Consider the following 21,646-nt stretch of genomic DNA (forward strand, 5'->3'; position numbering starts at 1 on the left):
GCAACCGACACAAAACCTTAGCTTGTGGCAAAGATCAGGAACTCTTGAGAGGCAGTGCCAATCTGGACGGGGCAGCTTGGGAATGTGAACGCAGTGACACCAGGTAGGGGGAGGGGTTGGGGCAGGTCGGTGAGGAGCAGTCACAAGGCATTGGGGACATGCCCACCCAGGGGCCATAGCAGGGCGCACAAAGGATGACTCAAGTTTCAGGGCAGGGTTGGTGGATCCCCAGGGGTGGTAGAGAGGATGAACAGCAAGCCCAGCTACTGGTGTAAACTGCTGGGTCTGGGTCAAGTTAGAGTAAGACTGTGGGGGGACTGTGTGCTTTTCTGGAACTACTCCTATTCCCAGGGGCACAGCTGCAGGGTTTTGAATGGTGCATCACAGGGGTGACAACCTGGGTCTGGATTCGGCCATGGGGACTGGAATCTTTCACCATTTACCAAGTAGGTGATATTATTGGACAAATTATTTGACGTCTTCGTGCTCTTGTCATCTGTAAAGGTGTGGGGGCCCGGGAGCAGGAGGGGTTACCCCTCTCACCTGGGCACCAAGTGTGAGAAGTGTGAGTAAATGAGAAGTAAATGTGAGTAAATGAGAAGTAAATGTGAGTAAATGAGAAGCCAGGTTTCCATGTTGAGAATTTGTATTAGAATGAACTATATGAAGTTGCCATGTTTTGTTCAAAAGGTCGAATATTGGCAATTTCATATGGTGCAACCTAATAGGGTGCCTGGTACATGGTAAACACTCAAATGTTAGCCTAAAGAAACCCTGTTTATGAGCACCTGCTAGACGATATTGCATTTACTAGACTAAAGGCAAGGCCACCTTGTTCTTTTTCAGGATTTTTTTTTTTTGGTATAAATATTTTTACATCCTGCCTATTATTTTGTCTTTTTACCACACTCCTGCACCTTCCACCAGATGAAAGGACACTTGGAAGACAATGAGTTCATTCATTCATGAGCACCTGTCTCCATGAAGAGCATCACCACTGGACTCCAAGCCACGCCCCCAACTATAGATAGCCTAATTGGTCCTGCTGCACCCACTCTTGTTTTTACCCTCCCCCACTCCCCATGAAGCTGATTATCTTTTCTTTTTTTCTTTAAGATGGAATCTCGCTCTGTCGCCCCGCGCTGGAGTGCAGTGGCGTGATCTCGGCTCACTGCAACCTCCGCCTCCCAGGTTCAAGCGATTCTCCTGCCTTCAGCCTCCCTAGTAGCTGGAATTACAGGCACCCACCACCATGCTCAGCTAGTTTATTTGTATTTTTATTTATTTATTTTTGAGATGGAGTTTTGCTCTTGTCACCTAGGCTGGAGTGCAGTGGTGCAATCTCGGCTCACTGCAACCTCCGCCTCGTGGGGTTCAAGTGATTCTCCTGCCTCAGCCTCCCGAGCTAGCTGGGATTACAGGCATGCCCCACCATGCTTGCCTAATTTTGTATTTTTAGTAGAGACAGGGTTTCACCATGTTGGCCATGCTGGTCTTGAACTCCTGACCTCAGGTGATCTGCCCACCTCGGCCTCCCAAAGTGCTGGGATTACAGGCGTGAGCCACCGCAACGAAACTCTTTTTTTTTTTTTCGGTAGAAACAGGGCTTCACCATGTTGGCCAGGCTGGTCTCCAACTCCTGACCTCAGGTGATCCACCCACCTCGGCCTCCCAAAGCCTGGGATTACAGGTGTGAGCCACTGCACCTAGCCTTTTTTTTTTTTTTTTTTTGAGACAGAGTCTCACTGTTGTCGCCCAAGCTGGAGTGCAATGGCATAATCTTGGCTCACTGCAACCTCCACATCTGAGGTTCAAGCGATTCTCCTGCCTCAGCCTCCCAAGTAACTGGGATTACAGGCAACAGGCACCCATCACCACTGCCGGCTAATTTTGGTATTTTTAGTAGAGACAGGGTTTCACCATGTTGGCCAGGTTGGTCTTGAACTCTGGACCTCAGGTGATCCGCCCGCCTTAGCCTCCCAAAGTGCTGAGATTACAGGCGTGAGCCACTGCGCCTGGCCGGCCTATTTTTCCTTTTTAAAATAAGCTTCATTGAGATATAATTTACATATAATAAAACACACCCATTTTAATTGAATCATTTAGTTTTCGCAAATGTGTACATCTGTGTAATCACCACCACAATCATGATGTAGAACCTTCCCACCATTCCAATTTCCTTCTGTGCGCTGTAGAAAAAAACTGTGCACCAGTGGAAAACTGCATTGTGTACATAGTGTACATGCTTCCAGGCTATTTGATTCTAGTCTTTCATTGCCTTTGAACTACTGCTCTGTAGGTTGTAGGTAACTGGTAGCAAGAACAAAATTCTTGTCCATAGAAACGTGCAATCTGTCCTGTCCTGTAGAAGTTTGATTGACTTCCTTCTCCCAGTGTGGAAGAAACAAATTTGCCTTCATTTGGACATTAATTTCAATATTCCTGATTTATAAATGTTGGTTTTTCAATATCTCCTTTGAATTGGTTTTAATGCCCTTACCAGTTTCCTCATTAATAAGTAAAGTCTTTAACACGTGTTGTTTTTTTCTTCCTCGGGATGGAATCTGCTCTGTTGCCCAGGCTGGAGTGCAATGGCACAAGCTCCGCTCACTGCAACCTCTGGCTCCTGAGTTTAAGTGATTCTCCCGCCTCAGCCTCCTGAGGAGCTGGGGTTACAGGAGTGAGCCTCCGTGCCTGGCCTAACATGTGTTCATCTTTATATCCATGAGAGACATGACTTCATGCTTATTTTTTTATTTTTATTTTTTTGAGACTGAGTCTTGCTCTGTCACCCATGCTGGAGTGCAGTGGCTTGATCTTGGCTAACTACAACCTCCATCTCCAGGGTTCAAGCGATTCACCTGTCTCAGCCTCCCAAGTAGCTGGGACTACAGGCACACGTCACTATGCCTAGCTAATTTTTGTATTTTTAGTAGATTTAGTTTCACCATATTCGTCAGGCTGGTCTTGAACTCCTGAACTCAGGTGATTCACCTGCCTCGGCCTCCCAAAGCATTGAGATTACAGGTGTGAGCCACCGTGCCCCGCCGATTCATGCTTTTTGGAAAATTACATTTTAATAGTCCCTTTGTATAGTTAATCCCTACCTCCCTCCTTCTACCCTTGGCTCCTGGCAACCATTGATCCTGCTGTTACCATAGAATAGTTTTGCCTTTTGTAGAATTTCGTATGAATGGAATATTTATGTATTCTTTTCTTTGGCTTCTTTCTCTCATCATGTTTCTTTCCCCCATACACCACGTGCACTAGCATCAGCATGTGGCCAAGATTTGTCCATCTTGTAGGTATCAGTAATTTGTTCCTTTTCATTGCTGAGTAATATTCCATTATATGCACATACTACAATGTGTTTATCCATTCGCCATTATGGTTTTTTGTTTCTGGTTATGAATAGTGACTGTATTCAAGTGTAAGTCCTCATGCAGACATGCTTTCATTTCTCTTAAGTATCTATAAGTGGGCCGGATGTGGTGGCTCACGCCTGTAATCCCAGCACTTTGGGAGGCTGAGGTGGGCAGATCCCTTGAGCCCGGTAGTTCAAGAGCAGCTTGGCCAACATGGCGAAACCCTGTCTCTACCAAAAATACAAAAATTAGCCAGTCTCATAACTCAGTCTCAAAATAAATAGATGAATACTTTAAAATAAAAAATTTAAATTTATGAGTGGAATTGCTGTCTCAAACCTGCCAAATTATTTTCTCACGTGGATGTACCATTTGTATTCCCACCAGCAACTGATGAGAGCTCCAGTTGCTCCACATCTTTGCCAACACTTGATATTGCAATTCTTTTTAATTTCAGCCATTCTGGTGGGAGTGGTGGTAGAATTTTTGTTTTTTGTTTTTTTGAGATGGCGTCTCGCTCTGTCGCCCATGCTGGAGTGCAGTGGTGCAATCTCAACTTACTGTAAGCTCCGCCTCCCGAGTTCACACCATTCTCCTGCCTCAGGCTTCTTAGTGGGGACTACAGGCATCCGCCACCATGCCCAGCTAATTTTTTGTATTTTTTTTTAGTAGAGACGGGGTTTCACTGTGTTAGCCAGGATAGTCTTGATCTCCTGACCTCATGATCCGCCAGCCTCAGCCTCCCAAAGTGCTGGGATTACAGGCATGAGCCACCATGCCAGGCTTTTTTTTTTTTTTGAGACAGTGCCTTGCTCTGTCTCCCAGGTTGGAGTGCAGTGGTGTGATCACTTGGCTAATTTTTCAGTTTTTTAGTAGAGATGGGGTCTTGCTTTGTTGCCCAGGCTGGGGTGGTAGAATCTTATTGTAGTTTTTATTTGCACTTCCCTGATGACTAATTATGTTAAGCATTTTTTCATAAGCTTATGGGACATTAGTTTACCTCTTTTGTGAAATGTCTTTTCCATCTTTTATCTATTTTTTATGAATAGATTACTAAATTTTAAGGGTTCTTTATAGTCTGTATAGAAAGCCTTTATCAAATACATGTATTCTGAATCTTTTACTCCAGCCTGGGGTTTGCTTTTCACTTTCAGTCTTTTGAAATTTTCATTTTGATCAAGTCCAACTTATCAATAATGCTTTTTGTGTCCTCAGAAATCATTCCTAAAGTCACAGATTTTCTCTTCTGTTTTCTTCTAGACATTTTATAGTTTCAATTTTTGTGTTCAGGTGATTTATTTTGAATTAATTATTGTATATCTATGAGTTAAGGGTTGAAGGTCAATTCTGCCCATATGGATATTTAGTTGTTCTGGGACCATTAGTTGAAGTATCTGTACTTTCCCCACTGGAACTACCTTGGCAACTCTGTTGAAAATCAACCAACCTTCTATGTGTGGGTCTATTTCTGGACTCTAGTATGTTTTACTGATCTACATGACTATCTTAATGCCAACGGTAGTGTCTTGATTACTGTAGCTTTACAGAAAGTCTTGAAATCAGGTAGTGTAAGTTCTTTTCCAAAATTGTTTTGACTATTCTAGGTCCTTTAGATTTCCATATAAACTTTATCAAATTGTCCATGTCTACAAAAACGCTGAGAGTTATCTGTTTCCATACTTTAAACTCCTCACTGGGCCGGGTGTGGCAGCTCATGCCTGTCATCCCAGTATGTCAGGAAGCTGAGATGGGAGGATTGCTTGAGGCCAGGAATTCGAGACTGGGCAACACAGTGAAACTCTGTCTCCACTTTAAGTAATAATTTAAAAAATTTTTTAAAAACCCAGCCCTTTCACTAGTCTGACCCCCACCCCCTGCATAAGAGAAAGACCTCACCAAGATCTACAAAGCCCAGTGAGTCTGCCTCTACCACCTCCCCACTACCTCACCTCACCATACAGTTTTTAATCAAGCTCCAACTGTACTTTATTTCAGACCCTCCACTTCCTCAGTTTTCTCTCTCACCCGTCTAAACCAGATCATGGTTACTGTCTTTTTTTTTTTTTTTTGAGACAGAGTCTTGCTCTATTGCCCAGGCTGGAGTGCAGTGGTGTGATCTTAGCTCACTGTAACCTCTGCCTCCAGGTTCAAGCGATTCTCGTGCCTCAGCCTCCCAAATAGCTGGAATTATAGGCACGCGCCACCATGCCTGGTTAATTTTTGTATTTTTAGTAGAGACGGGATTTCGCCATGTTGGCCAGGCTGGTCTCAAACTCCTGACCTCAAGTGATCCACCTGAAGTGCTAGGATTATAGGCGTGAGCCACCGCGCCTGGCCTGGTTACTTTTACCAAGCTCTTTACTTTTCCTCCATAGCACTTAACAGTTTGTAAAATGACATGTATGTTCATGTGCTTATCTGTTTACTAGCAAGTAGGAACCACAAAGCTCAGTGTGCTGCCCATCAGAGAGATAGCACTCAATATGTATTGGTTGAATGAACAAAGGCGGATATATCTTTCTGAATATTTTATTAGGGCAAAACAAGATATTTGCATGGGATGCTTCTTAAGTCATCTCAAGTAGTTCCCCTTCAGTTCTTAACATGCACTCTCAAAATCAACACACCTACCCCAACCCAATACTCATCGCTTCACAGTCATCCAGTAAAGTACAAAATAAAAATTAAAAAATCATCATCTGGCAAAAAAGGGAAACAGGGTAAGAGAGAGTGACATTTTAACACATTACTAAAATGTTTAAGCTTTTATTTACACATCCCCTTCTCTCAGTTTCCCAGGTTATATGAACATTACAGCAATAGAAAGGGGTTATCATCACAGCATCCCCTTGCAAATTCCAGTTTACAGGTAACTTGGTCAGGGGAAAAATATGGGTCAACGAAATAAGATCTCAGCTCTCCCATAAGCTATTGCTCTCTTCTTCTCTTTCCCCCTTCTCTTAATGTTAGCTGCCTATTACAGAGAGGGATCATCAAGACTGTGTGGACATGCTAGCTGAATCGACAGGGTGGGTTCCAGTGTCCTGTGAAGAACCAGCAAGGATGCTTTTTATAATTCCAACCATTGGCTTCACATCACTGAGGTAACAAGACTTAATGTTAAGGGTAAAGACACCATGCCACCCTAGTCAGTGACATGTACTCCACTTTCCAGGAAGACCTGGGCCAAAAGACCAAGCTTTGCAAAAGAAACCTGGGAATAGCATTGGAAAAAGCAGACTCTGAGTTGGCTTGAGTCTCCTCGTGCATAAAAGCATTCACTCATCCATGCAGATGGCAACAAGGCAGGACACTCAGAAAGCATAAGATCAAGGTACTGCTCTTATTTGCACCTTTCATTCAACCTCCCCTCAAGTGCTCCAAAAGAACAGAGCTTTGGGTATTGCTTCATTAAGAACACAGTAACTGCAGTTTAAAAGCCATTGCATTCTTTAGGGTCAGTGTATTATAACTTATCCTACCAGAAAGAATCACAGTTTAAGGCCATTTATCATGTGCACTATGTAGTAAACAAAAACTTGTCCCCAGCTCCACCAAGCCACTCCCAAGGGTGGACTGTGAATGTGACACTTCCAGACTCACCAGAGATTAGAAAAAACATTTCTATTAGGGGCTTAACCTAGCCCCTTTGGTTTCCTCCCTAGAAAAGAGCTGCTTAGAAAACAGATGTCACTGGAAATGACAGTATTTTCTATAGAAAAACAACAGTATTTTCTATACATTAAAAGCAAAGGGATCATTGGCTAGCACTAGCATTTCTTCTGTGTGATAGGGAAGCCAGCCCTCTAATTTGGCTCTCTGGCTGGGCACATGGCAATGGCTAGGGGCCTGGGCACACCTTTTTTTTTTTTTTTTTTTTGAGACAGAGTCTCCGTCTGTCGCCAAGGCTGGAGTGCAGTGGTGCGATCTTGGCTCATTGCATCCTCTGCCTCTTGGGTTCAAGCAATTCCTGTGCCTCAGCCTCCTGACGTAGCTGGGATTACAGGCATGTGCCACCATGCCTGGCTAATTTTTGTAATTTTAGTAGAGATGAGGTTTCGCCATGTTGGCCAGACTGTTCTCGAACTCCTGGCCTCAAGCAATCTGCCTGCCTCAGCCTCCCAAAGTGTTGGGATTACAGGCATGAGCCACTGCGCCCAGCCATGGGCACACATTTCATGTGGATAAAGTTGAGGCGAGAAAAAGACATGCTTTTCTCCACGTGGAAGGTATTTTTTAAACTGGTTTAATGTATTAAGATGGCTGCTGGGCACTGAGCATCCACGTGAAGCAAGTAGCAGGGTATCTGTAGTTTCTGGGACTGAAAAAAAAAAATCCCTGTAAGTTCTTGGCTTAGTAGCCAAAAAATAATCTTTGCTTTTTATACCTCCCCATTCACAACCCCTTTGGGCTAAGCTGATTTAAAAAACATTTTTTTAGATGGGGTCTTGCTGTGTTGCCCAGGCTAGGCGCAAATTCTTGGGTTTAAGCAATCCTCTGGCCTCAGCCTCTCAAGTAGCTGGGATTGCAGGCTGCATCTGCACCCAGCTCCTAACAATTTTTTTCCCCCTCTTATTGAGTCAAGGTCTCACTCTGTCACCCAGGCTGGAGTGCAGGGGTGCAATCATGGCTCACTGCAGCCTTGACCTCCCAGGCTCAAGTGATTCTCCCATACAGGTGGGACTACAGGCAGGCACCACCATGCCCGGTTAATTTAGAAAAAAATTTTTGTAGAGACAGGGTCTATCTTGCCCTGGCTGTCCTAACAATTCATAATCTTCATGAATGTGGACAGTTTGAAGGAAAACCACTACTCTCACCTCTTTTTCTAAGCACACGGTTATAGCAAGTAGAGATTAAAACTCATTGGCTTACCTACAACACCAAGAGAGGAAAGATACCTTGGGAATTAGGTCATAGCAATGCTTCAAACAACTGCCCATAACCCTACAAATCCTCGCAAAACAACAATTACTCACATTCTTTCTTCATGGCCTACAGCATGACTGGCAGTTCTGCACTGTTGCCCAATCCCGGATCATTAGGAACCAGAAATCCTTATCAATTTGGAAAAAGGGGAAAAACATAAAAGTAGTGGTAAATGTCATCACTTTTTTCCTCCCTGAGAAATCAGGAAATCTCTCCATGGAAGCCACTCATCCCCCTGGTTTTCACCAATAAGAAGGAAGCAAAGTGTATTACACACTAGAAAATTCAGCTAGGCTGAATTAGTTGACAAATTTAGATGCAGGCTCCCTTAGGTAATGAAGAAATTTGAAAAAAATTTTTTTTAAAAAGCCAAAGGAGCTAGCTTAAGCCCCTAATGAAAAGCCTCCTCCTGAAATGTAAGGCTAAGTGTACAAACAGAACCAAGGCGTCTGATATGCTATCTTCAAAGCCCAGCACCACCATATATTGGTTTTCTCTCGAGTTGGAATTTTAAAAATCAAGAACTTGAAGGTACAGAAAGAAAGAAAGGCCAAATAAAGGAAGAAGGCATTACGGAGACAAATCACTGGAAGCATGTTCAACTCCTTGGTGTTTGAAGAGGTATGACACAAACATAGAGCCCTTAGTGGTTGTGTAGGATGCTTCTGTTCACCTTGATGACTACAGAAGCAAGAATCCTGTTTTAAAATCCTTGCCCTATCATGAATGTTTACGATAGTGACTAAAGCACTACGATGGCTGGATTCTTCAAACAAATAAGCAGTACTTTGGGGGTTATGGAGACTAGAAGCTTTTTTTAAAGGTAAGGATTTCTTATCCAAAGCAAAGCAAAAAGTTGAAAAAGTGCTATAAAGTCCACGCCCCTGCTAAGTTAAAGCTTTAAAAAAAAAGATGCGAGGAGAAACCGCCACTGCTGCTTGGTCCACTCCTCATATGGGCTTTTGACATCTCCTAGCTATACATTTCCTGGCTTCTGATGTGATCTGCTGAAAGAGGTCTTATAAACCTGAAATAGGTAATAGCAATGCTGAATAAAAAGAGGAATGAGAAAAAGTGCTAAGGACTAGTCACACCTCTATCAGTCGACTCAGATGATCAGTTTTGGTAGTCATGGTTAACGGGTATCTGTTTGAATCCTATCAATCAGAGTCTTGAATCAGGCCGTGTTAAACTGTGTATGAAACTATTCTTGTATGCCTCAAATTGACTTATTCTCAATGACTGTATTTATATATACTTGTATTCCTCCAAGTACGTGGATAAATGATGATACCTAAGATATGACTGGACCCTAGATTTACATTACAGTTTCAAGAAGAGACAACCAACCATGTATAATGTCTACATAACATTTTGTTCTTTAGAAAGTACAGAGGTCCTGGATAGATCACAGGAGATTTGTCTCTTCAAAATAAACTTGTAACAAAATTACTTATCTTGAAATAACTTTGTACCAACAAAGTGATATAGATATATTTTAAATGCCGGTAGTGACATTTGAATTTGCAGTGACTTCATGCAAGCCAAAATAAAAAGACTAGCAGGTAAGTTCATTGCTTATAAGTTTGTGACTTTTACAAACCCTACATTTACATTATTAAATAGTAACTGCAGTGCAAAAGCTATGTGGTATTCCAGTGGGATTCTATGGTAGGAAACTAGATGTGCAGGAAAGGTTGACAATGTATTTGATTTTATAGGACTCCTATTTAGTTACCACAACCTCCTTCTCACTTTAACCTATACATGCTAAATATAGTCTCTGCATCTCTCCTTGGTTCTTTCATTCATCTTTTTCTGTTCTTTAAAGAAGTAAAATAAAACTCTGGAATATCTCAAGGGCTTATTAAAGTTCTCAGATGCTGACAGTGACTAAACATAACTCATACTCAAGACATTAAAAACAAAACTTCAGAAACAATAATATTGCTTACATCCTCTGCTATACGTAATGTGCACAAACATATCACAGCTGATGACAACACACCCAGGAGAATTTGGATTGAGAATCTTTACCGATAAAAGAAGCAATTTCAAAAACTTAAATGTGTAACATGACTTTTTTTTTGAGACACAGTTTTGCTCTGTCACCCAGGCTAGAGTGCAGTGGCACAATCTCGTCTCACTGCAACCTCCGCCTCCTGGGTTCAAGCGATTCTCCTGCCTCAGCCTACCGAGTAGCTGGGATTATAGGTGCCCGCCACCACGCCCAGCTAATTTTTTGTCTTTTTAGTAGAGACGGGGTTTCACCATGTTGGCCAGGCTGGTCTCGAATTCCTGACCTCAAGAGAGCCACCTGCCTCAGCCTCCCAAAGTGCTAGAATTACAGGTGTGAGCCACCGCACTCGGCATGTAACATGACTTTCATACACTGTTTTTCCATTCTGTTCCCAATCCTTCTCCTGTAATACTTGATGGATACAAAAAGACAAACTGATCCTGGGTATAATATGCCAAAAGTCCTCTTCACTTAAACTTTGGTTCAACTGAAAAAATAACTTTAAAATGGTGATTTTCAGATTTGTTCTTTGGTCAGGCAGTATAAAGCTCTCTGAAAGAAGTCCCTTTACCTGGTTATAGTATGAAAACAGTCAAAATAGAAAATGTCAGTTTAGGAAATAGATCTATGTGTTCAGAATTTCTCAGAAAAAAATAAAAAAAATATAGACAGGCAGACCCTAGCCCCAGATGCCAGATTCAATTGACTACATCAAGAATAAAAGAGAACTAGCATTCAGAAGAGTAATATTTAAGTGGGTTAGCTTCTAAGAGGCCTAAATTAATAAACCTAATCCTTAAATAGGAACATGATAAATGATTTCTGAGCAGAGGATTTACCAACATTTTCCTTTATCAGTTTAAATCCTAATCTGGACCCAGACCTAGCCAGAGACTGTCATAATTTTCAAACGTAGAAAGCAGTAGGAAATGCAAGCCACAGACTCTGCAAGGAGTAATCAATTCTTTCCACACTGCCACTGCCCCTGCCCCTCACCCACCAGGAGTGCACATCACTCTATGGAGCAGCTTTGTACCCAACACTCAGATGTGAGAGTGGCCTTCTCACCAGGGTGGGATATGGGTGCTTTAAAAAGGGGGTGGGACGTGTTATGGTTAGAGCTTGGGAAAAACCAGAATTTGCACACATCCTCAGACTGTGACCATTATGAAGAAATATTTGATGGTAAAGGAAGAAATCATCTGGTGACCAGAAGAAAATGGAATAAGACCAAACCCCTGGGAGATTACACAATAAGCCTTTCAGCAGTCATCGCTTACTGTTTTTCTTAAAAGGCTAAACTTAAGATTAAAGGGTGAAAACTTCCGTTGATTACTTGAATGGTTAAATAAGGATTCCAAGGTTGGCCACCTCTGAGACCTGGATGGGAAGTAAGTGGAAGGCACTTGCTGCCTAGGGAGGAGGGCCAGGTAAGTATCCAGGCTGCAGAGCCAAGGCCAGCAGTAGCTCTTGATGGGCCCAAGTCTGCAAGGTGCTGGGAGAGGGGAATGGCCTGTGTGGTTAGCCAGAGACAGGCTAGGGTCAGTGTGATTTCACAAGTAGAATGGTTACAAAATAAAATGTTTTTTTTAATGGACTGAAAAAGCAAAGTGAGTCACCTTCGTTTTTAAAGGTGAGATTTAGCAAAGGAAGGATTAGAAGCAGTTTTTTACTATTTACAAAATGTCATTTAGAGTGGAGGTGGCCACCTTCAGTAGTTGAGGCAATGTCTTTCACGTGAGATGGCCACAGAAGTGTGGTTCCTGGAACTGGCTCACAAAGCCACAGGCTGTCCTGGGTGAGGGAGAGTTCCTCTGAGGGAGCACCAAAAAGGCTCAGTCTTCTGTTTCTTCATACGTCGTCTCGTCAAAGGGCCTGTCCAGTAGAGGTACCAACCGATGACGGGAATACTTCAGCTGCAATAGGTCCCCAACTTCATCTATCTCCTTTAAAGCCTAAAATACACAAGACAAAGTAGAGGTCTGTCAGAGCCAGTAGGATGCAGGCATGCCTGGTGTTTTACTTTGCTAAAAACAATCATGGCAAGATTATCCTTCGGCAGGACTTATGTCTAGTGCATTTACAAGATCAGACTACAATACAGCTGTGGAAGGAGCTGCTTTTTGAACAAGGCCTTCAAGCTCACCATGAATAATGGGTTGTGAATAGCCAGGTATGCAGAATAAAGGCTATAATTCAAAGTATGATAGGCTTGGTAGAAAAAGTTATATGCACTCTGAACTTACAAAACCGAATACAATTTGTCATCTCTCCCTTTTGTTTCTGAGATGGAGTATCGCTCTGTTGCTCAGGCTGGAGTGCTGTGGCGCCATCCGAGCTCACTGCAACCTCCACTTCCCAGGTTCAAGTGATTCTCCTGCCACAGCCTCCCAAGTAGCTGGGATTACAGGTGCCCGCCACCATGCTCAGCTAATTTTTGTATTTTTAGTAGAGATGGGGTTTCACCATGTTGGCCAGGCTGGTCTTGAACTCCCAACCTCAAGTGATCCACCACCTTGGCCTCCCAAAGTGCTGGGATTATAGGCGTAAGCCAACGAACCCAGCAACTTTTTTTTTTTTTTTTTTTGAGACAGAGTCTTGCTTTATTACCCAGGCTGGAGTACAGTGGCACCATCTCGGCTCACTGCAGTCTCTGCCTCCTGGGTTCAAGAGATTCTCTGCCTCAGCCTCTTGAGTAGCTGGGACTACAGGCACGTGCCATCACACCCAGCTAATTTTTGTCGAGACAGGGTTTTGCCATGTTGGCCAGGCTAGTCTCGAACTCCTGGCACCAAGTTACCCACCCGCCTCTGCCTCCCAAAGTGTTAGGATTACAGGCATGAGCCACCACACCTGGCGTCTTAAACTTCATTTTTTTAAAAAATCAGTGTTTGGAGAGAGAAAACCACCAGTATTACTGATGTATTGTAGCACAAGAAAAAATATTCTTCATTTCAAAATGTGAAAAATATAAAAGCAAATAAGAGCTGAACTTCAATGTGCTATCACAACAGCGGTACCTCTGAGAAGAGGTATAAGTGAAAGCCCCATATGGAAACAATTTAAGTCTGAAATTAAGCTGGGAGAACCCATCGACCATTTATTCACCTGACCTCTGTGACAAGATGTAATAATTTAAGACAAAAGTCAAAGCTGGCTGGGTGCGGTGGCTCATGTCTGTATAATTCCAGCACTTTGGGAGGCTGAGGCGGGCAGATCACCTGAGGTCGGGAGTTTGAGATCAGCCTGACCAACATGGAGAAACCCTGTCTCTACTGAAAATACAAAATTAGCTGGGCGTGGTGGCGCATGCCTGTAATTCCAGCTACTCGGGAGGCTGAGGCAGGAGAATCGCTTGAACCCAGGGGGCGGAGGCTGCGGTGAGTTGAGTTCATGCCATTGCACTCCAGCCTGGGCAACAAGAGCAAAACTCCATCTCAAAAAAAAAAAAAAAACAGTCAAGGCTGAACACGGTGGCTCAAGCCTGTAATCACAGCACTTTGAGAGGCCAAGGCAGGCAGACTGCTTGAGCCCAGGAGTTTGAGACCAGCCTGGGCAACATAGTAAGACCTCGTCTCTTAAAAGAAAAAAAAATTGCCAGACATAGTCCCAGTTATGCTGGAGGCTGAGGTGGGATGATCCCTTGAGGCTGGGAGATGGAGGCTGCAGTGAGCCAAGATCATGCCACTGTACTCCAGCCTGGGTGACTGAGACCCTGCCTCAAAATAATAATAATAAGACAAAAGTGCACATGACTAAGATCACAAAGTAATGGACATTTATAAACTTCAGAAGAATCTAGAATTGTTTCATCAATGTAGAAAAGTAATCATTAGATAGAAAAAGAAATCCTCAGTAGCCCAAGGGGATCTAGATTACAAGATTTCCTTTGATCCCACTCCAAATATTTCAGACAAATCAGTGTCATGTGAATATAAGATGACATTCTAATGAGTGCTGACTCTTGTGTGGGGTATTTGGGTATGTTAGGGACAGGCAGCCAGTACATGCATCACCATTCATTAACAAACAGTCTACACAGAACCTCTAGATCACAGGTAAGGTGGGTTTCTAGGAGAAAAACATGCATTTATTATAGAGCTGAGTAACCGAATCCTCTAGGACAGCCATCCTGCCGCTCCCCTGAGCCAATATCCTTGCGCTTCCCATTTTAAAAAATAACAAAATTATAGCTTTGAGATACAATTCACATTCAGCAAAATTCACTTTTAAAGTATACAATTCATTGCTTCTAAGTATATTCACAGAGTTGTGCAACTTTTGTCACTATCTAGTTTTAGAGTATTTTTATCACCCTAAAAAGCAACCCAATACTCGTTGTATCAATCCTCACTCCCCCCTCCTCTCAGGCTGGCTGCCACCAATCTATTTTCTGACCCTATGATTTGCCTGTTCTGGACATCTCTTATAAATGGAATTGTAAGTTACGTAGTCTTTGTTTTGGCTTCTTTCATTTAGCCTAATGTTTTCAAGGTTTATCCATGCTGTAGGATTAAAACTTCACTCTTCTGCATCCAGCTGACCTAGTACTGTTTGTTGAAGAGACTATTCTTTTCCCATTGACTGGTCTTGGCTCCCTTGTTGAAAACAAATTGGCCATAGATGCTTGTACTTTATTTCTGAACTCTGAATTCTACTTCACTGGTCTATATGTCTATCCTTATGCTAGTACTCGACTGTTGTAATTACTGTAGCTTTGTAGTAATTAGCTTTGTTTTAAAATTAAGAAGTGTGAGTCCTCCCACTTTGCTTTTCCTTTTCAATACTATTTTAGCTATTCCCTGCCAGTTCCATATAAATTTGAGGACCAGCCTTTTAATTTCTGCAAAAAAGGGCCAGTGGCTTAGGGTCTCCCAGTCCATTTTTTTCTGAGAAATGCTGAACACAGGATCTGTAGGTTGCTATACTGCCATCTTAACAATATTAAATCTTCCAATCCATGAACACAGGATGTCATTCCATTTCTTTAAGTCTTCTGTAATTTCTTTCAGCAAAGTTTTATAGTTTTCAATATACACATCTAAAAATACAGTGTACAAGTGTAAATTAGCCAGTGTACAAGGGAAAGGCTTTTTTTTTTTTTTTTTTTGAGACAGAGTCTCGCACTGTCGCCCGGGCTGGAGTGCAGTGGTGCGATCTCAGCTCACTGCAACCTCCGCCTCCCAGGTTCAAGCGGTTCTTCCGCCTCAGTCTCCCGAGTAGCTGGGATTATAGGTGCCCCCCACCATGCCTGGCTAATTTTTTGTATTTTCAGTAGAGATGAGGTTTCACTATGTTGGCAAGGCTGATCTCAAACGCCTGACCTCCCAAAGTGCTGGGATTACAGGTGTGAGCCACCGCACCCAGCCAGGAAAGGCTTTCTTGATTAAGTTTATTACTAGGTATTTTCTTCTTTTGAAAATTGTAAAAGAAATTTTCTTTTCATTTGTTCATTGCTGGTGTATAAAAGCACTAATTTTTTGTGTGCTGATCTTTTACCCTGCAACTTTGCTGAATTCATTTATGAGCTCTAGCTGTGTATGTGTGTGTGTGTGTGCGTGCGCGCATGTGCGTGTGTGTATTTTACAGCACTTTCTATATACAGAATCATGTCATGAGGCCCATTATTAAATGAAAATTAATTTGTATCTCATAATGGTCTAGTACATGTTTAGTTCCATAAAACATCATAAGACAAAATGACTTTAACAAATCCATGGTTTCAAAAAATGCACTTTATGCTTTAAAAAACTAAATGGGAGGCAAAGCCCAACAATCCCTCAAGAGAATCTTATGAAAAGGATTAGAACTCTCAATTGGCAAACATACTTGTTGGCAACAGAAATCTCCTTAGATATCCTAAGGAGATATCCTGGTTACATCTAAATTCTTTCATGAATGTGTACAGTTCTCAGAAGTCAAAGTTGTGGTCAGAAGGCATGGATTACTGCCACAGACACTGGTTATAGTTACACAGACTTTTTTTTAAAGGCACATTGAAATTCTGAGTTAACAGGTGAACATGAGAAAGAAAAAAGAAAATTCTTAAAACATCAATAGAGTAGGAAGGAAAGGAAAGCTGAAATCTCTAGGTTAAAAAAAATCATCACAGAAATTCACCAGTAAAATTTCTGAGAAATGAGAAAAATCTATTGGAAAAATCTGACAGGCATAATCAAAATAAAGAAAAAAAAAGATACAATATCAAAAAGTTGAATCTAATTGGATATTGTCAGAATGTGATTAAGAATATGCTCACAACACTGTGCCTATAGTTAACAATACTGTATTCGACATGGAAAAATTTGTTAAGAGGACAGATCTCATGCTAAGTGTTCTTACTACAATTTTGTTTTTTAAAAGGGAATACGCTTATACTCGTAGAAATTTTGCTGTGTAGAAACAGAGAAGAAAAGTCAAAAGTCTTCGGCTATTCAGGAATATAAAATGTCCATCAAATTGTTATAATTAACTTTTATAAAGAAGCATTCATAATGTTCTTAAGATTAGTAGCTCTTGCCAGGCAGTGGCTCACGCCTGCAATCCCAGCACTTTGGGAGGCTGAGGCGGATCACCTGAGGTCGGGAGTTTGCGATCAGCCTGACCAACATGGAGAAACCCTGTCTCTACTAAAAATACAAAACCAGCTGGGCGTGGTGGCGCATGCCTGTAATCCCAGCTACTCAGGGGGCTGAGGCAGAATTGCTTGAACCCAGGAGGCAGAGGATGTGGTGAGCTGAGATCACGCCATTGCACTCCAGCCTGGGCAACAAGGGCGAAACTCTCTCTCAAAAAAGAAAAAAAAAATTAGTAGCTCTCCAACTCATTAATGGATATCTCTAGCAACTAACTTTATGTAAATGTCATGTTCTAAAGCTTTATAAACTCCCAGACGGCAATACTGATTTAAACTCTGAAATCTTAGACTTGCAACAATAACATATTAAGAGAATATATAGAGATGAGAATATATTGAGATCATAAATAATTAAGCTTAGTAATAATGATCCCCAACTAGATGCCTGGCAGTGTGGTGGGTGCTGGGATATAGAATCAGTAAAACAGACTTATTCCTATCCTCAATATTTATCTAATGGAGAAGACTGCTATTAAATAATTATAGGTGTGAAGAATTTAGTAAGAGAGAATCTCAGGATTCCAAGGGAACACAGAGCAAGAAGGTGTGGGGCACCCCTGAGCAATTTTCCTTTAAATGGAGATGTGAAGAATGAGTGGCAGTCAGCCAGGCAGAGGGGAGAGAAAGCTCAAGAGAGAAAATTTTAGACAGAACAACATATGAGAAAGCTTAGTGTAGAAACAGCTAGAGTGGAAAGAGAATTGTAGAGTCCATAGTGAGGGAGACAGTGGAGCAAGACAAAGCCGGAAAATTCTCCAGAGCTCTCATGATGCAGGTGTGGTGGGTGACAGTTTTTTTGTAAATGCCAATGTTTTTGGTAGCACTGTCACCCCCTCTGTCTTAGGTGCTCACAAGAACATCAAGATCAATATATTATGAATTTCATCTAACATACAGGCCCTTTTAATAAAAGACATATTTATATCAAGGTGAAAGTGCCTACTTACAGTATCAAGTATTTCTTTGGTATGAGCTGCTGACAGGCAAAACCTGGCTCTGGACTCAATAATTGGGGTGGCAGGAAATCCAACCACAACGACACCGATGTTCCGCTTCAGCATCTCCCGTCCAAAGGCGCTGCAAAGGGGAAAACAAGAACAGAAACCAGGAGGAGTAAGAAAGCACTCATTACAGAGGACTTGCTGTCCTCAATGATTTCAACTCTTTGGTGATGCAGGCATTGGAGACTTCTAATAGGAGTTTCCTTTAACTCCTTTTAAAGTTAAAATTGACAGCTCACAAATACTTTTAAAGTCAATCCTAAGGCAGTCTTCTCCTATATGGTGTCCTTCACAAAACTGAAATAACCAGCCTGGACAACATGGTGAAATCCCATCTCTACCAAAAATACAAAAAATTAGCTATGTGTAGTGGCATGCACCTGTAGTCCCAGCTACTCAGGAGGCTGAGGCATGAGAATCTCTCCAAGCTTGGAGGCAGAAGCTGTAGTAAGGCAAGATCACACGACTGTACTCCAGCCTGAGCAACAGAGCAAGGCTCTGTCTCAAAAAAAAAAAAAAAAGTGTCCCTGATATGTAATAGTGGTTCAGAGGCTTCAAAATGAACCTGTATTTAATTAAAATCTGGTCCTTGAAATGTTAAGCTTGGCAGTTTAACATTAATCCTCAAATTCTGAGGATCCTGCAGCTGTGGGGGATCTGCTGTAACACGGCACATCTTTTCTGCTAGCAGAATGGCTGACTGGCATGAGCTCTCCAGATCACGCATTTCTTTAATTGTCTTGGGAAAAACACTGCTTCAGAATTCAGGGCTTCCTTTGGTGTCTGTCAGGCCAGTTCACCCGCTGGCTTCAGCTGATTACTCCGACCACACAATTCGTGTTTAACAATCCCCCACCCCTATCGTAAGCCAAATTGGAGGCCCTGTGGCCTTACTCCACATCTGTATCTTGTCTAAATAACACATTCTAACTTTTAGTTAATTTTGTCTACTAAATTATGTGGTTTTTTTTTTTGAGTCTCTCGCTTTGTCGCCAGGTTGCAGTGCAGTGGCGCGATCTTGGCTCACCACAACCTCCGCCTCCCAGATTCTAGCAATTCTCCTGCCTCAGCCTCCCGAGCAGCTGGGATTACAGGTGTGCACCACCACACCCAGATAATTTTTGTATTTTTAGTAGAGACGGGGTTTCACCATGTTGGCCAGGATGGTCTCGATCTCCTGACCTTGTGATCCACCCACCTCGGCCTCCCAAAGTGTTGGGATTACAGGTGTGAGCCACTGTGCCCGGCCCAAATTATGTTGCTTTTTGTCTTTTCCTCTTGTTGACCTCCCTTATGTTTCAACTTTTCCTTTAAGCTGTTTACAGCATTTGTTTGAGAATAAAAAAATGTGGCCGGGCTAGTGGCTCGTGCCTGTAATCCCAGCACTTTGGGAGGCCAAGGCGGGCAGATCACCTGAGGTCAGGAGTTGGGAGACCAGCCTGGCCAACATGGTTAAACCCCATCTCCACTAAAAAACACAAAAATTAGCCAGGTGTGGTGGCACACATCTGTAATCCCAGCTACTGGGGAGGCGGAAGCACAAGATTTGCTTGAACCTGGGAGGTGGAGGTTGCAGTAAGCCGAGATCACACCATTGCACTCCAGCCTGGGCAATATAGATCCTGCACATTTGGCATTACATTAATGCCAGTCTTTTCACAGCCTTTTCCCACTCTCTGTAGTACCAGTACATCTTCCTCAACATACCTCCTTTGTGTCAGCATGAACCTGGGTGCCCTGTATCTTCAGCACATGCTCCCAAACTGTCTAGTGCCTTATTCTAATTCTTTACCTTCTCTAAATCTTTCCTAATTAAAGTGTACACAGTCAGTTGCACCTATATAGAATAAAGGAGACACAGCCTTCTTTAAAGAGAGAGCTCTAGACTGAGTCCTTTGGATCTGATAACTCTTCATGTTTGTTTATGAGAATTCCACTTAAAGAAGAATGAAGAAAATCCTTCCCCATCCCCTCTGAAGCCATAATACCAACTGCCCATATGACTTCATGTTGAAACCCAAATTCCTCTTTTTCTCTCAGGGAGCACCTTTTCCTTACTTCCCTTTCATTCTCTTTGAATCACATTACTTCCAGGTTCCCTGATTTAATTTCCTCTCCCATATTCATTTCAGTAAACATTTACTGAGTGTCGGAGACTGTGGTGGACACTGGGGATTCAAAAATTTACAAAAATTGCTCCTTCAATGAGTTCAATCAAACTGGAGAAATGCTTTTAAGATCCAGCTCAAAACTCACCCATCCAACAAGACGTGCCTTTCTTACTGAGCCTATACTAAGCAGGTCACTCCTTTATTCTACATCTTCAGGGCCACTTTGCATATAATAAAACTTGTTCAGTATAATTACCATTCATTTGCTTTTCAAATGTCTTCTGGTTTCATTATACATCTGGACTTCTCAAATACATTGAAAGCTATCCTAGGGCAGGGCTTTCCATTATGTATGCCTCATACAAACCAAAGAAGCTGGTGTAATCTGCACACCTGGTAAGTATCCAATAACACACTCTGATAAAACCTCTGTGACCTCATGGCCCACTGCTCGCCCTGGGGCACGGTGCTCCAATTCCAGGGACCTCTTTGCTACTCTTCCGTCGGCTAAGCAAGCTTGCTTCTGTACTGTGGCCTTTGCACAGATGCTTCTTTCTCCAGTGGCTGTCAGCTCCTTCAAATCTTTGCTCAGATGTCATTTTCCTTCCCAAGGAGGCTTCCTTACCCTGACCACCCTATTTAATAGTGTTATCGGCCCGCCCACAGGGCACTCTCAACTCCCCATATAGGTCCTGCTCTATTTTTTTCCATAGCACTTGACACCTTCTAACATCGTACACAGTTCATTTGTTTATTATGTCTGTCTGACTGTTGCCCCCTACTAGACTATAAGCTCCACAAAGACAGAGATGTTTGTATTTTATTCACTGATCTATCCCAGGCCCCTAGAGAGTACATGAAACTCAAATGTTTAATGAAAGAAGAACAAATTAACATAGTTTACAATTTGGAATCCACTATTTGATCTATGGCATATGTACCAAATGAAGGTTAACACAGTAAGGACAAGACCATTTTCCCTAACAAAATACATAAGCCCTGGTCTCACATCACAGATAAGGATAAGGACAGACTGGTCTGTGATCTGCAACAAAACGTACCCAATTTTGGCAGGCATGTAGAGCATCAAAGGCACTACTGGAGAGTCTTCATTTCCATAGATAATGAAGCCCATCTCTTTCAGGCGTCTCCTGAAATACCTGGTGTTTTCAGCTAACTGTTGTACGCACTCTTTACCTGGAAAGTCACGGTGAGAGAAAACAAAATAATACTAAGTAAAAAGGAATGGAAAAAAGACAGTAAATCTCCTCTATCTCCATTCTATCTAATCAGTTCTGTTTCGTTTTTTTCCATTTCACCATAAAATATTTTACACAGTAAACCGTATGGAATATAAATGTAAAATGTCTCATTTTGTATTCTGTCATTCTACCTGTTAACAGCAGAAGTTATAATAATGTAAAAAACGTTTAATGGAGCATTAGCATCCTCAAAGAATTTCAGCCATACCCCCTCACTGAGCACTCCACAAATCCCTTGACAGTAGGTAGGATATTTATGATTATCTTCATATTATAGGTCGGGAGACTCTCACCAAGGTAGTAACATGCCTACAGTTGCAC

General features: G+C 42.2%; 1 protein-coding gene across 1 annotated transcript in view; it reads right to left on the reverse strand.

Moving 5' to 3' along the window:
• Window positions 1–5,878: 5,878 nt before the first annotated feature.
• The window catches only part of SPTLC2 (serine palmitoyltransferase long chain base subunit 2), a 110,987-nt gene continuing 95,219 nt past the window's right edge, over window positions 5,879–21,646 (reverse strand). The window contains exons 10-12 of the mRNA XM_004055516.5: window positions 21,125–21,260; window positions 17,899–18,028; window positions 5,879–12,269 (exon numbers count right to left, since the gene is read on the reverse strand). Of these exons, the coding sequence (XP_004055564.2) occupies window positions 12,150–12,269; window positions 17,899–18,028; window positions 21,125–21,260 (386 nt within the window). The 3' untranslated portion in view covers window positions 5,879–12,149. The remainder of the gene's footprint in view (window positions 12,270–17,898; window positions 18,029–21,124; window positions 21,261–21,646) is intronic.

The sequence above is a fragment of the Gorilla gorilla genome, chromosome 15 (genome assembly GCF_029281585.2).
Source record: "Gorilla gorilla gorilla isolate KB3781 chromosome 15, NHGRI_mGorGor1-v2.1_pri, whole genome shotgun sequence".
NCBI lineage: Eukaryota > Metazoa > Chordata > Mammalia > Primates > Hominidae > Gorilla > Gorilla gorilla.